The 13596-nt window shown below is 34.5% G+C and overlaps 3 protein-coding genes across 5 annotated transcripts; all 3 read left to right on the plus strand.

Annotated features, from left to right (window-relative positions):
* The first annotated feature begins 23 nt into the window (after positions 1 to 23).
* LOC123206242 (neutral ceramidase 1-like) lies at positions 24 to 5719 on the plus strand. 3 transcript variants are annotated; one of them, XM_044623399.1, is made up of 10 exons: positions 24 to 150; positions 434 to 826; positions 1061 to 1269; positions 1405 to 1749; positions 2094 to 2358; positions 2447 to 2717; positions 2806 to 2931; positions 3777 to 3840; positions 4320 to 4480; positions 4985 to 5719. In XM_044623399.1, exons 2-10 carry the CDS (start codon positions 486 to 488, stop codon positions 5531 to 5533), a joined length of 2331 nt encoding a protein of 776 aa, XP_044479334.1. In that variant the 5' UTR covers positions 24 to 150; positions 434 to 485; the 3' UTR covers positions 5534 to 5719. The 3 variants fall into 3 exon arrangements, with proteins under 3 accessions (XP_044479334.1, XP_044479351.1, XP_044479342.1); XM_044623416.1 differs by having other exon boundaries at positions 31 to 150; positions 484 to 826; XM_044623407.1 differs by lacking the exon at positions 24 to 150 and adding an exon at positions 268 to 289.
* A 1007-nt stretch (positions 5720 to 6726) lies between these two features.
* On the plus strand, positions 6727 to 10749 carry LOC123198864 (cytosolic enolase 3). The gene is made up of 13 exons (XM_044613665.1): positions 6727 to 6945; positions 7035 to 7189; positions 7352 to 7526; positions 8002 to 8073; positions 8171 to 8287; positions 8442 to 8522; positions 8653 to 8729; positions 8915 to 9018; positions 9319 to 9417; positions 9518 to 9603; positions 9690 to 9776; positions 10030 to 10227; positions 10409 to 10749. Exons 1-13 carry the CDS (start codon positions 6841 to 6843, stop codon positions 10478 to 10480), a joined length of 1428 nt encoding a protein of 475 aa, XP_044469600.1. The 5' UTR covers positions 6727 to 6840; the 3' UTR covers positions 10481 to 10749.
* A 708-nt stretch (positions 10750 to 11457) lies between these two features.
* On the plus strand, positions 11458 to 12735 carry LOC123196704. The gene is made up of 3 exons (XM_044610796.1): positions 11458 to 11933; positions 12013 to 12342; positions 12419 to 12735. The coding sequence occupies exons 1-3, from the start codon at positions 11882 to 11884 to the stop codon at positions 12577 to 12579; spliced, it is 543 nt and encodes a 180-aa protein (XP_044466731.1). The 5' UTR covers positions 11458 to 11881; the 3' UTR covers positions 12580 to 12735.
* Positions 12736 to 13596: the final 861 nt, after the last annotated feature.

The following is a 13596-nucleotide window of genomic DNA, read 5'->3' on the forward strand; positions in this document are numbered from 1 at the left end:
TATTTAACTTGTAATTTTTACATTAAAGTCGACTAAACTCCCCACCATTCTCCATCTTCCCTTCCACGCTAACCACTCTTCTTGTTACTCCCTCCTTCTTAAGACTCCTGTTTCAGAGACTCTCTCGTACTCCCTCTTTTTTATTCCAAGGTAAATTACTATTCAGTCCTCTGTTCGTTGCTTTGCCTAATTCTTATAAAACCATTTGTTAAAGTTTTTATTTTTCTGCGTATATAGCTCTGTCCTCTAGTCATGTTACAGACGATAAAAATGCTTCTGGGTTGCAATCGTAAATTTTCAGTCTTTTTCTCTTTTTTTGAATTAATTGATTAATACAGGTTCAACTGGGACCTGATTTTTTGCGTTTTACAGATTATAACAGAATTTGTTTCATTTTCGAGTGTTTAATATGTGTTTTTTGTTTCTTTTGAAGGTAAATGTAAATAATATATTGATTTGGCTGTTCTATTTGGTGGGGTTCAGTGATGATGGAGTTTTCTGCCTATTTAAGTTTCCGAAGCCTGCGTAGAACTATTTGGTTCTGGATATTTCTTCTATTCTTGCTTGGGGACTGTGGAGGAGTATTATCGGATTCGAATTATTTAGTTGGGTTGGGGAGCTATGACATCACAGGACCTGCAGCTGATGTTAATATGATGGGTTATGCTAACATGGGGCAGATTGCATCTGGGGTTCACTTTAGGTTGCGAGCTCGTGCATTCATTGTGGCTGAGCCACAGGGAAATCGCATTGTGTTTGTAAATCTTGATGCTTGTATGGCCTCACAACTTGTAACAATCAAAGTGCTTGAGAGGTTGAAGGCAAGGTGATTGTCATCTCAGTGGTTTTTTGTTATGCATAATGATTTATGTTTAAGCTAAAACCTTCAATATTGTCATTGAAAAAAACAGCTTATGTTGATGTGTGACTCTTTTTACTTTGTGAGCTGCTTCTGCTACAAAATTTTAACAATTTGGTGCTGAGAGTCCTTGGAATTACACTTGGTCATGGGTATAAAATGGTTTTATTTATGAAATAATGAATTTCTTTGCATCAGCAGGTATGGCAATCTATATACAGAAAAGAATGTTGCAATCAGTGGTGTTCACACCCATGCTGGCCCTGGTGGTTATCTCCAATATATCGTGTATATTGTGACATCACTTGGATTTGTTCGTCAGTCATTTGATGTCCTTGTGGATGGTATAGAGAAAAGCATTATGCAAGCTCATGAAAATCTCCGGCCGGGATCAATTTTTATGAATAAGGGTAAGAGGGGATACTTTTATCCTTGCTTCATTCTGTTTTATACATAAACATTATGTTTGCCTGATGTAACTAAAGCTTTCAGGATAGCCTCCTTTTGCATAAAAAACCTTTAAAGTTTTGGCCTTTAATTTGCAGGAGACCTTTTAGATGCTGGTGTAAATCGCAGTCCCAGTGCTTATCTTAATAATCCTGCAGCAGAGCGCAGCAGATATAAGGATAATGTTGATAAGGAAATGACCCTATTGAAGTTTGTGGATGACCAGTGGGGACCAGTGGGTAGCTTCAATTGGTTTGCAACTCATGGAACTTCTATGAGTCGTACAAACTCTTTGATAAGTGGGGATAATAAGGGTGCTGCTGCACGATTTATGGAAGATTGGTTTGAGCAGAATGGCATTGAAAGCACATCTGCTGATGAATTTGGAGCTGATGGAATCTTCCGGAGAGTTTCAAGCATAATTTCCAGTCCTCGTCATAACCGTAATTTACTAGCTTTCTATTTTAAACCTAGGAGCATTAACTCATAAAAAGGTTATGAGTTGTCTACACTGATTAATATGTTGTGATTGTCAATCAAACCACAAGAACATACCATTTAATTTCCAAACTTAGGTTATGTTGTGATTGTCTACACTGATTAATATTATGAGAAGTGTTACAAATAGAGAAAATAGAACAGTTATAAGTCCTAATTATGTGCCAAATTGCACAGGAAAATTTGAAGTATCTGAATTCCACATCATATTATCAAAGTTACATGTGTTTCATAGAATAGTAAGGCCAGAATGATATTTGCATTTATTTGTGACAATTTTCTAGTGCAGACCATGAGTTACTGGAACTTGCAGCATCCTTCCAGTCTCCTCCAGGTAAGCCAGCAACTAGGATTTTGAGTTCTGCAAGGCGTGTCAGGAATGCTTTCAGGCAGGCTGAGAAGCCTGCATTTGTATCTGCATTTTGTCAGTCCAACTGTGGGGATGTTAGCCCAAATGTTCTTGGAGCATTCTGTATAGACACTGGACTCCCTTGTGATTTCAATCACAGTACCTGTGGTGGGAAGAACGAGAACTGTTATGGTCAAGGACCAGGGTAAATATTCTAAGAATTATTTTCAGTATGATATTTGTATCTTTCGATTATTTGAATAGTGAATTCCGTGCTCTAATTATATCGACAGTCATCTGGATGAATTTGAAAGTACACATATTATTGGAGAGAGGCAGTTCAAAAAAGCAATAGATCTTTTTAACACCGCATCTGAACAATTAGAAGGAAAGGTTGACTACCACCACACTTATCTAGATTTCTCCCAGCTTGAGGTCACACTTCCTAGACAGGGTGGAGGTTCTGAGGTAGTCAAAACATGTCCTGCAGCAATGGGGTTTGCTTTTGCTGCAGGAACAACTGATGGTCCTGGAGCATTTGATTTTACGCAAGGGGATGACAAGGTAAACTGTGACGCATTATCTGTTCTCAAACATTGTTTTGCACTGCCTATGAGTTCTGTCTGTAAATTTAACTGTGATGCTATGGCAGGGAAATCCCTTTTGGAGGCTTGTGCGCAATGTACTTAAAACACCTGATAAAGAACAAGTTGATTGTCAGCATCCAAAGCCCATTTTGCTTGACACTGGGGAAATGAAGCAACCATATGATTGGGCAGTAAGTCACAATCTTGTTTGGTATTGACTTCCAATAGATAGACTGGAATTTAGTATGCAAAGTTACAAAATAAAATAATTGACTCCAAATTAAGGCATCTAAAACTAGAGTAAATTTATGTAGGAATTTGTTATTTTAATTAGCAGTAATTTGCCACCTCACTGACATTTAGATTGTAATTCTGTATTCTATAAGCTCACTTTACTGTGCTTATCAATGACAAATCCATAATTTCATGGGAACAGAGAAGTCCTTTTGAATATGATGTAGGAATTTACAAAGAGAGTTTTCAGACTGAGGTTTGAACTGTTGTCTTTCTGGCAGCCAACCATCTGAAACTTGGCACAAGTAATTAAATAGCTTTGTCAGCTATCTGTGGGAGTAGCTGGTAAACATCCATATACAGGCTAAGAAATTTAAATATAAACAGTTGCTTGCTTAGTGTTATGTTGTTTATGCCCAAAACAAACAGGTTTATGCACTTCATTTGTGCTAAATTCAGAAATGAAAAATGTCATTTTTTTCTACCCAGCATTCCATTTTAATTTTGTTTGAGACATCTAATATATCTGGGGAGAAATTAAAATATTTTTGTTCCTATATTAATGGGCAAATTGTTTATGACTGCGGTCCTTAAAGTATGGTCTATCCCTGAAATAGACTGTGATGGTGTGGTTTTGGGGGCTACAGTACAGTCTTTTTATAAGCTGCATTTTAGTTTATTCTGTGATGTACATAATATGATAGCTAGTTACGGTACAACTTGTTCTGCATGTATTATATACAATTATTATTCTCTGCAATGCTGCTAGTCTGATATCTTTATTTGTTCATGATCTTTGCAGCCTTCAATACTTCCAATCCAAATCCTCCGAGTAGGGCAGCTAGTCATTCTGAGTGTACCAGGAGGTAGTACCTTATTTCTTCTCTATCTCTCCTATGTTTAATGCTACCATAAGAAATTCGGAGCAAAATTTTATTTTGAATGAACAAGTTAAGAATTTATTATCAAGATAAAATAAATGATGCACTGCACGAAGTGCAACTCCAATCTTCATAGAAAGCAATCTGGAGTAATCACAGTGGATAAGTATATTAGTAATATGCTGTCAAAGTTTTATGGTAGAATAATTTCAAGCATGTTAAGAATCCTTCTGGAGAAAGTTTTTGACAGGAGCACATGAATGGTGAATGATTGATACCCTGTTGACGTGACTTCGCCAGTCTCATTTCTTTAGTGAAAAGTGAAAAAAGCTGGAAGTTTGCAACCATAATTTGTTTGTCGGCTCTAGTTCCTTAGTTGCTTCTTAATATAGTCATTTTTGGATTCAACTGACTAATGCCATGTCTTGATATGGTTCATGAATTAACAATTATTTATCTAACAGAGTTCACAACAATGGCTGGGAGACGACTCCGTGATGCTGTGAAGACAGTTCTCACTTCTAGCGGTGAATTTACTGATGTTCATGTTGTTATAGCTGGATTAACTAATACTTATTCACAGTATGTGACCACCTTTGAAGAGTATGAGGTTCAGAGATATGAGGTTAGTTTTCGATTTCATGGAATTGGCATGCATTTTCATTATCAATAAAACTATGCGTACTCACTTTGAATACACAAATAAGTACACATTTGATGTGTGTCATCAAGTGATTGAATGATTTTAAATTAAAAATAAAGTAACACTTAATCACATGATGGCACGTCATATGTATACTCATAACATTGTTCTTTTATATTAAATTAGAAAAGAGGCAAAACCACAAAAGAGTAAACCAGAGGTTTATAGGGACATCATACAAACTCAGGACGTTTCTCATCCCAATTTATATACACAAGGCCTTCAGTGCCTTGAAATTCTGTGTGACTTGATTGAGATAATTTTAAGTCCATAGTTATGCTCTAGAAAAGAAAGGGATTTTAATTCATGATACTTCTCAAGTTATTGCTTTTGCGTGCTCATGCACAGCCACAAACACTGCAGGAATATAGCAAAAACATGTAGAATATTAGCAACACCATAGATACTGATATTTTGCTTCCTCAGGGAGCTTCCACATTATTTGGTCCACACACGCTCAGTGCCTACATTCAAGAGTTCAAGAAGCTTGCAAGTGCTCTTATCAGTGGCCAAGCTGTCAAACCTGGTCCACAACCCCCAGATCTCCTTAGCAAGCAAATCAGCTTACTTACACCTGTTGTTATGGACTTAACTCCTTCCGGTGTGAATTTTGGGGATGTCAAGGCTGATGTTCCTAAAAATTATACCTTCAAGAGAGGTGATACAGTGAGTGTTGTCTTCTGGTCAGCCTGCCCCAGAAATGATCTTATGACTGAGGGTACATTCTCTCTTGTGGAGATTCTCCATGGGAAAGATACCTGGGTTCCAGCTTATGATGATGATGATTTCTGCCTTCTCTTCAAGTGGTCGCGACCTTTTAAACTAAGTACACGTAGTTTTGCAACCATAGAATGGAGAATCCCTGAGTCAGCTTCTTCAGGTGTGTACAGAATAAAACATTTTGGTGCTGCAAAAGGCTTCATAGGATCAATCCACCATTTCACTGGTTCATCAAGTGCTTTTGTGGTAGCATGAGAAAAGACCCTTTGATATTTACATTCATATCGAAGGGAAAGTTTGTATTATGTTGTGCCATATATATGTAGTTGTAGATAATCCTGGGTTTTTACCGGTGTGTTGAACGCATGTTGCTCTTACTATTCCAAGTACAAAAGAATAACCTGATAAATACTATATCATCAGGTTGAAAATTTTTCAGAACTGCTTATCTTCTGCTTGATTTGTAAAATTAAAGAAAAATCTTAATTATATGCGTAACTTGTAGGTCTATCCATACCTGTAGAATTGAGTATTTTTAACAGGTCTATTCATATATGTAGAATCGAGTATTTTTTACATTATAATTAGATCCATTTTAATGTCCCTTTGCATGAACCCGTATCACCATGGTCAGACCGAACAATTTACCAGGTTTAATGTAAATAAAAAATGTAAATAAAATGTAAATAAAAAACAGTTTTTTAAAATTGGCCAAAGAACATTCCCACCCAAGGTTTATTGCAAATTTAAAGTAGTCCCTGTCTAAGTATTGAAAATCTAAATTCTCATTTATTAAGTATTAAAATTAACAGAAACAATTAATTTTAAAAATAAAATTATCTTTTAATTAGTAATATATTTAAAATAATAAAACATTATCTATATCCTCTTAAATTTATAAAACTAGCAATTTCTCACTTTCGAAATTAAACTTTAAAAAATTATATTTTCCTTTTGTTAGGTTTTGTGTTTTTCGAAGATTTTCTCCAATCCTCTTTCCCTTTGATGCCCATCCTGCCCTTGTCCTCCTTCTCCGACAACTTTGTCTTTGTTGAAAAAGCTCCATCTTTGGTAGAGATAAAATTGCTGGAGAAGGACAAGATGATCACTAAAAAGAGAGAAGACTAGAGAAAAATCCTCAGAAAATACAAAACCTAATAAAAAAAAATATGATTTTTTTAAAGTTTAATTTTTGAGAAAAAATTATTAGTTTTTTAAATTAAAAAAAATAAATAATATTTTATTTTTTTTAATATATTATTAATTAAATAATTTTTTCACCCTTAAAATAAATTGTTTATATTAATTTTAATACCCCATAAGTGAAAATTTAGATTTTCAATACTTGTCAAATACCAATTGGAATTTGTAATAAACCTTTGGTGAGAATTTGTTTTTTGGCCTTGAAAATTAGATGAAAAGTTGGGGAGCCCTATTAATTATAAACCCGATACATATATAAAACAACTGAACTCACTGAGTCACTATTCTTAAGACGCCAGCTTGAATCTGCAAGAACATCTACTTCAATCTTTTCAAGTTCAACAAGGAACGAAAGAGAAATGTCTGTTCAAGAGTATTTGGACAAGCACATGCTCTCTCGCAAAATCGAAGACGCCGTGAATGCCGCCGTTAGAGCTAAATCGCCCGATCCCGTTCTCTTCATCGTACTTCTCTCCCTCTCATTTCTATAGTTAACTATTTTTTAAAATATTTTTATCGACTAATTCTTCATTTTCTGTTCTGTTTGTGACAGTCTAATCACATGCGGAAAGCAGTTCCGTCAGTGATAACGAAGATTAAAGCTAGGCAAGTTTTGGATAGCCGAGGGGTTCCAACTGTTGAAGTTGAGTTGTTCACCAATAAAGGCATGTTTCGTGCTTCTGTTCCTAGCGCCGATCCTTCTGGAATGTAAGTTTTTTTGTTAATTAAATTGAAATTCGTTCATTTTATGAATTGTCATCAACTTCACGAACATTTTGGGAATTTGAGAGAGAATGTTTGGTAAATGATCATAATTTGAATTTAAGATGGAGTGATGTGTGTTGGAACTTAATTTGAATGTAAATACAGGTATGAAGCTTTTGAATTGCGTGATGGGGACAAGGGAACTTATCTTGGAAATAGTGTGAATAGAGCTGTGAAGAACATTAATGAAAAAATATCTGAAGCGTTGATTGGTATGGATCCTACACTTCAATCTCAAATTGATCAAGCCATGTTAGACTTGGACAAAACAGAGAAGAAGGTAATGCTGATAATTATTCCTTTTTCATTGGGATTTAATGCGAGTTCGTATAAATATAATTATTAATGTGCAAAGGCATGGGATATTTTATTTATGAATTTGAAAGAAATCTACAATATTACAAAACCAACAGTCCACTAGAAAAAAGAGAATAAATTAAAAAACCTTGCAAGTGTGACATCGTTATTTAACTTGCCTTCTGATACAACAACCAAGTAGAAATTTTTCTTTTTCACCTAGTTCAAACCAGTAGTTGGACTATACTTAAATATTTGAAGTTTAGGATTCTTATTTAACGGTATGGTTGATGCTTATTTTACAAAATCTTGTTTAATCATCTGTTTTTTAGGTTTGTCATGATAATGTACTTGAAATGGTTAATATGCTCCCATTAAATTCTTGTTGGATGAATCATATCTTTTAAGAGAGTGTTGTTCTTTTATGCTTGACACTATTACTTGTTCACATTTTGAAGAGCGAACTTGGAGTCAATGCCATATTAGCTGTTTCAATTGCAGCATGCAAAGCTGGGGCTGCTGAAAAGGAGGTATGAACTTCGATTTGGATGTTCATTCGTGTGAACATAGTTGTATTGAAATCTTGTGTCCTTTTCTTAATGATCTAACAAAGAAAATTATTTCCAGGTTCCACTGTACAAACACATTGCTGATCTTTTCGGAAAAAGCAATCTGACTCTTCCTGTCCCTGCCTTTACTGTCATAAGTGGTGGGAAACATGCTGGGAATAATCTGGCTGTTCAGGTAAATGCTCGTTTCATTTTTTTCTTCTTCATGTTCTTGCATTCTTTTATAATAAGTTGTCTTAATATTCACTGGAAGCATCTGTAGCTTCTGAAAAGAGACATGCAAAACCATTGACTTGTGTCTTGATCAATTTGACTTTGAAATGCATCAGGAAATCATGATTCTCCCAACAGGAGCTAGTAGGTTTGAGGAGGCTCTGCAAATGGGTTCTGAAACCTATCATCACTTGAAGGTGATTTGTTATTTTATTTTCTCCTTGTATTTGAGCCACTATATCCATTGTCTGTTGATCTTGTGCAACGGGGAAGATCCACATGTTCACTCATTCATTGATTTTGACTGCTGTCGATTAAAAAGGGCAGGCTGCTATTACAGAAAAATATGGTGTGCATGGATGTAATGTTGGTGAGGATGGTGGTTTTGCTCCAAACATTTCTAAGTAAGTTTCCTTTATACAATGTTTACTAATTTTAATTATTACTGATGTTGAGAATGCAGCTGCAACAGCCCCTTACCTAAAAAAAAACAAAAACTAAAATCCCTTTCCATAGGAAGTAGAAGTTGAGGTTTATGTATCTGTTATGTAGTTTTGGCAATTTGATTATGTCTATTTCCTGTTGGCAGCGTGAAAGAAGGATTGGATTTTATTAAAGAGGCCATCAGCAGAACAGGTTATGGTGAGAAGATAAAGATAGCTATTGATGTTGGTGCTTCTGATTTTTGCAAAGGTGATGAGTTCTTTTCTGCAAATCTCCTACACAAGCAGTAGCATGTAGAGATTTTCTTTATTTTCTTTTAAACCAAAATTTAAATGGCATTATTAGTTGAGAACCCTATTTTGTATTACTGTGCGCAAACAGAAATGGTTTAAGTATATCATTGTACATTGTTATATTGAATGCATAATTTTATGTGTTGCATATCAGATATAAATACTAGTTGTGTGCTCTGTACAAAGGATGTACATTTTTAATGAATTTGTCTTGCCTGTAAACTGCCAAGATAATTTTATTTCATATTATATATAGGTACCAAGTATGATTTGGACTACAAATCTCTAAACAAGTCTGGACAAAATTTCAAGTCAGGAGAGGATATGATTGAGATGTACAAAGAACTGTGTGCTGGTATAACAGTCCCTCCAATATGGTCTTGATTGTTTTTGCTGTGCAATCATTCTAACAGTGATGTGGTGTTGTTTTGTTTCTTTTCTTGGGGGGAGTTAAGAGTACCCAATTGTATCAATTGAAGATCCCTTTGACATGGAAGACTGGGAACATACCAAGTATATATCTGGTCTTGGAATTTGTCAGGTTTGTTTTTTTTTCCCCCTTGCTAAAATAAAATTTGCAGTTCAGATTATTTATTATATGGCTAGATATGAGAGGGTATATTGCAGGTAGTAGGAGGTGACTTGTTGATGTCAAATCCGAAACGTGTTGAGAGAGCAATACATGATTCCACTTGCAATGCTCTCGTTCTCAAGGTGCTTATCTAATTGTTGCATGAAATATAAAAATTTCTGTCTTGCATGTTTTGTACATGTTACAGCTGAAGTGCCTTTTTCCATCACTTTCATTTCCTCTTTGTTATTTATGAAAAAGTTCGAAGAGAAAAATTGTTTTGAAAGTACTTTTCAAATCTAATCAGCTAATGATAACTTGGAGCAAAATAAAATCTCCAAAATCTATTAAGTAAAGCTTGGACTTGATAATTTATAATTTAATGCTTCAATCCAGATAAATCAGATCGGAACAGTGACAGAGGCCATTGAAGTAGTGAAGTTGGCTAATGATGCTCACTGGGGAGTGGTGATATCTCATAGATCTGGGGAGAGTGAAGATTCTTTCATAGCTGATTTATCTGTCGGCCTCACATCAGGTCAGATCAAAGCAGGTGCTCCTTGCAGAGGAGAGCGGCTGGCTAAGTATAACCAGGTCCATTTTTAATTGACACTGTTGACTTCTCTCGATAATACGTTTTCTGTTTCTCAATCAAGAGAAGGAGATATTTATTCACCAGCAATTTGATTTATTTAATTATACAACATGTTTTAACACCATGTGATTCTAGACATCTTGTGTCCATCACAAACTAACAGCCCAAAGTTTCTTGCAGTTGCTTCGTATTGAGGAAGAGCTTGGGGATCAAGCAGTTTATGCTGGTGAAGATTGGAGGCAGTCATACTGATTTTATTAGGTTGTAAACCTGTATCTTCCTTTCTGATGTATGAGCCTTTTAAGTATCTTCCCATTGTTTACAAAACTTTGATGGTGCCAGCATTCTTTTCTCCATGTAATATCTTTCCTTTTGTTTTCCACCATTTGAGAGGAATAGGTAGATACATTGAAGATTTTGTAACTTGAAGAGAAGAGTTACTTGACTAGATGAGAAACATGGAAAATGTTCTACAAATTCAGTGTGAAAGCTGTTTGAATGGCTTGATGAAAATAGTTCAATCTTTGTCTTTGCTATTTGTGACAATTGCATTGGCTCTTCTAGCCATTCCATACTATATACATGCAGGTTAGCTTTCTTATTATAATGTCTTTAAAGGCTTTATTTTCTTCAATTAACAAATGAAAACAGCTTTTCACCGGTGGCCTTCTTTCTTCCAAAAAGCTTATGCTTATAGAAATAGCTTCAGAATTATTTTTGTAAGCTGAAATTCATACTTTGAAACACATTCCTTGTTTATGAATTGCTGCCAACATTTTCTGATGGCAAATTTACTTTATCAGTGAATTGGTTCCTACAATCAGGGCAGTGCCATAAAAAATATACTTCTCTGATTGAGAAATATTATATATACTCACTTTAGGTATATAAATGTGTACATACTTACATATGTCATCATATAATTATGTGTTATTTTATTATTAATTCAAGATCATCTAATCACATAATAATACATATAAGTATATACATATTTATGTTTTTAAAGTAAGTATACATAATTTTATTGTTTCTTATTTCTTTTTAAATTACAGAATAAAATCATGCGTACAAATAATTTGTACAAATTTACTTATACAAACTAAGGTGGTAATTTGTGATAGGGTAATATGATTATTTAGATGTTATTATATCAAGTTGTATAAATAAGTTTGTTATTAACTATCACTAAGTGAATTTTTTTTTAAAATAAATGGTAATTTGGGTAAAATATAAAAATATAAATATTACCAAATACCGTGTGTTTTGACAAACAAAAAGACAATTCAGCAGCAATCAAACATGTCAAACCAAATCACCATTCTGGACTGGAGAAATTTAGAGTCAAACTTAAAACAGTCATATAAAATTCCATGGTTGTGGCTGCCAACAACAGTACGCAATCTTGAAGACTCGTATATGCCAAAATCCAACGCCATCTGCAGACCCAGTTGAGGACATTGCTATATTCCTCCAATCCAATGGTCTATATTTAATTTTAGGCACTTTATTTTACAAGTTATGTTGTTTAGATTCCTCTTTTTACTCTGACCCCAACTGTAACTCTCTTCTACTCTCCCCTATATAAATTCTACCAAACTCTCTCCTTGCTCTTCAGTTCCTTCACAGCCACCACTCTTCTTTACCTCAAAGCAAATGGCTCTCATCCTGTTTCTTGCTTTCTCATTCTTTCTTCAAGGAGCACTTGGTACATCCATTTCTTCTTTTAATTTACGTTCTAATATGAACAATATAATTCATTCTTTATGTTCGAACTATATCTGCAGGTGGGATTATATGTGAGAAGTTGCCTACTGAGCTCTGTTCATTTTCGGTATCGAATTCTGGCAAGCGATGCTTATTAGAGAAGAACTATGCAACGAGTGATGGAACAGTTGCATATCAATGCATGACATCTGATGTGTCTGTTGCTGTCTTTCATGATTTCATTGAAACTGATAAATGCATTAGTGCATGTGGAGTTGAAAGGAAATCTATTGGCATTTCATCAGACTCTCTTCTTCAGCCCCGCTTCACTGCCAAGCTTTGCTCCCCACAATGCTATGAAGCTTGCCCCAATATTGTTGACCTTTACTTCAACCTAGCCCTTGGAGAAGGTAACCCTTTTCCCTCGAGTTTTTTCAAACCATATTTTGCATGCAGTTTTTGTATGATGGATTTATTCGTGTACAGGAGTGCATTTGCCTACTCTATGTGAGGCACAACGAGCAAATCCAAGGCGTGGCATGTTCCAGATTCAGAGCTCTGGTGCAGTTGCAGGTCCTATTTCTGCCCCAGGTCCCATTTCGGCTGAATTAGACATCTCTCCTGCCCTTGCTCCTATTCCAGCTTGATGAAATTCCACAACTTGTTCCACATACCTGCTTTAATTTATCCATTAGGTTTCCGTTTTAAGTTAAACTTATATATTATGGAGAGTACTCACTCACCACTATATCATATGTAATAGTCACTTTGAAATTTATATATCAACATATCATTTCAAGCTCTGTTATGGTGAAAACGCTAGAACATCAAATACTGGAAACCTACTATAATGGCAACTGGAAGAAACTTTTAATCCATAACTAATGCTCCATTTGGCTTTTGGATTTTCAGTAGTAAATAAATATTCAATGCCTAAAAAAAGTAGCAACTTCACCTTGACTTAGCATATAAATCATATTATCTATTTTAGCAATCACTACGTTTAAGAGTAATACAAGGATAGTAACCCTATATTAAATATTGTTACCGATCAGGTATGAAAAAGATATCCACAAAATGGACCAATTATAAGAATAATGATTTATAACTCGATCTATAGATAGACTTTTATCGTCTAAATAAAATTTTTACTTTACAGTTAATGTCATATAAAAAGGTAATATTTTTAATTAAATTTAAATTTAAATTGTTATTTAACTATAACACTTTCTTTTCATCTTATAAATATAAATAATCAACTAAAAAAAAGAAAAACAAGAATCATCATCATCATCTACTGTAAAAAATTACGTAAGAATCACCTAAAAATATACAAAAAAACTCTCGCAAATATACAATCATCTTTACTAGATATCCCTTCAAAATTAAGTTTTTTTCAAGATATTTCTCTTTAAATACTATTCATACTTTTTTCATTGGAAAACATATTTTTTAACATTAATAATTAATAAATTATAAATTATTTATATTTTTTTAACTCATTACAATAACAGACCATGCCAATATAATCTGTAGGCCTGATTTCCCAACCCAAGCACAACCTAGACAACTTGTGAACCTGGACAGCCAGCTACAATAGCAAATCATGCATTTCACAAGCCATGCCAAAATAAAAGACCTAATCCAGGCCGTAGGTCAACCCA

This window comes from Mangifera indica, chromosome 2, assembly GCF_011075055.1.
Source record: "Mangifera indica cultivar Alphonso chromosome 2, CATAS_Mindica_2.1, whole genome shotgun sequence".
Taxonomy (NCBI): Eukaryota; Viridiplantae; Streptophyta; class Magnoliopsida; order Sapindales; family Anacardiaceae; genus Mangifera; species Mangifera indica.

Bases quoted from the DNA above. Each gene is read 5' to 3' on its own strand.
- LOC123196704 (XM_044610796.1), top strand. From the start codon at position 11,882: ATGGCTCTCATCCTGTTTCTTGCTTTCTCATTCTTTCTTCAAGGAGCA. The intron at 11,934-12,012 runs GTACATCCATTT...CTATATCTGCAG, and splicing joins CTTTCTTCAAGGAGCACTTG to GTGGGATTATATGTGAGAAG. The intron at 12,343-12,418 runs GTAACCCTTTTC...ATTCGTGTACAG, and splicing joins CAACCTAGCCCTTGGAGAAG to GAGTGCATTTGCCTACTCTA.
- LOC123206242 (XM_044623399.1), top strand. From the start codon at position 486: ATGATGGAGTTTTCTGCCTATTTAAGTTTCCGAAGCCTGCGTAGAACT. The intron at 2,718-2,805 runs GTAAACTGTGAC...ATGCTATGGCAG, and splicing joins TTACGCAAGGGGATGACAAG to GGAAATCCCTTTTGGAGGCT. The intron at 2,932-3,776 runs GTAAGTCACAAT...TGATCTTTGCAG, and splicing joins AGCAACCATATGATTGGGCA to CCTTCAATACTTCCAATCCA.
- LOC123198864 (XM_044613665.1), top strand. From the start codon at position 6,841: ATGTCTGTTCAAGAGTATTTGGACAAGCACATGCTCTCTCGCAAAATC. The intron at 8,730-8,914 runs GTAAGTTTCCTT...TCCTGTTGGCAG, and splicing joins TTTGCTCCAAACATTTCTAA to CGTGAAAGAAGGATTGGATT. The intron at 9,604-9,689 runs GTTTGTTTTTTT...GGTATATTGCAG, and splicing joins CTGGTCTTGGAATTTGTCAG to GTAGTAGGAGGTGACTTGTT.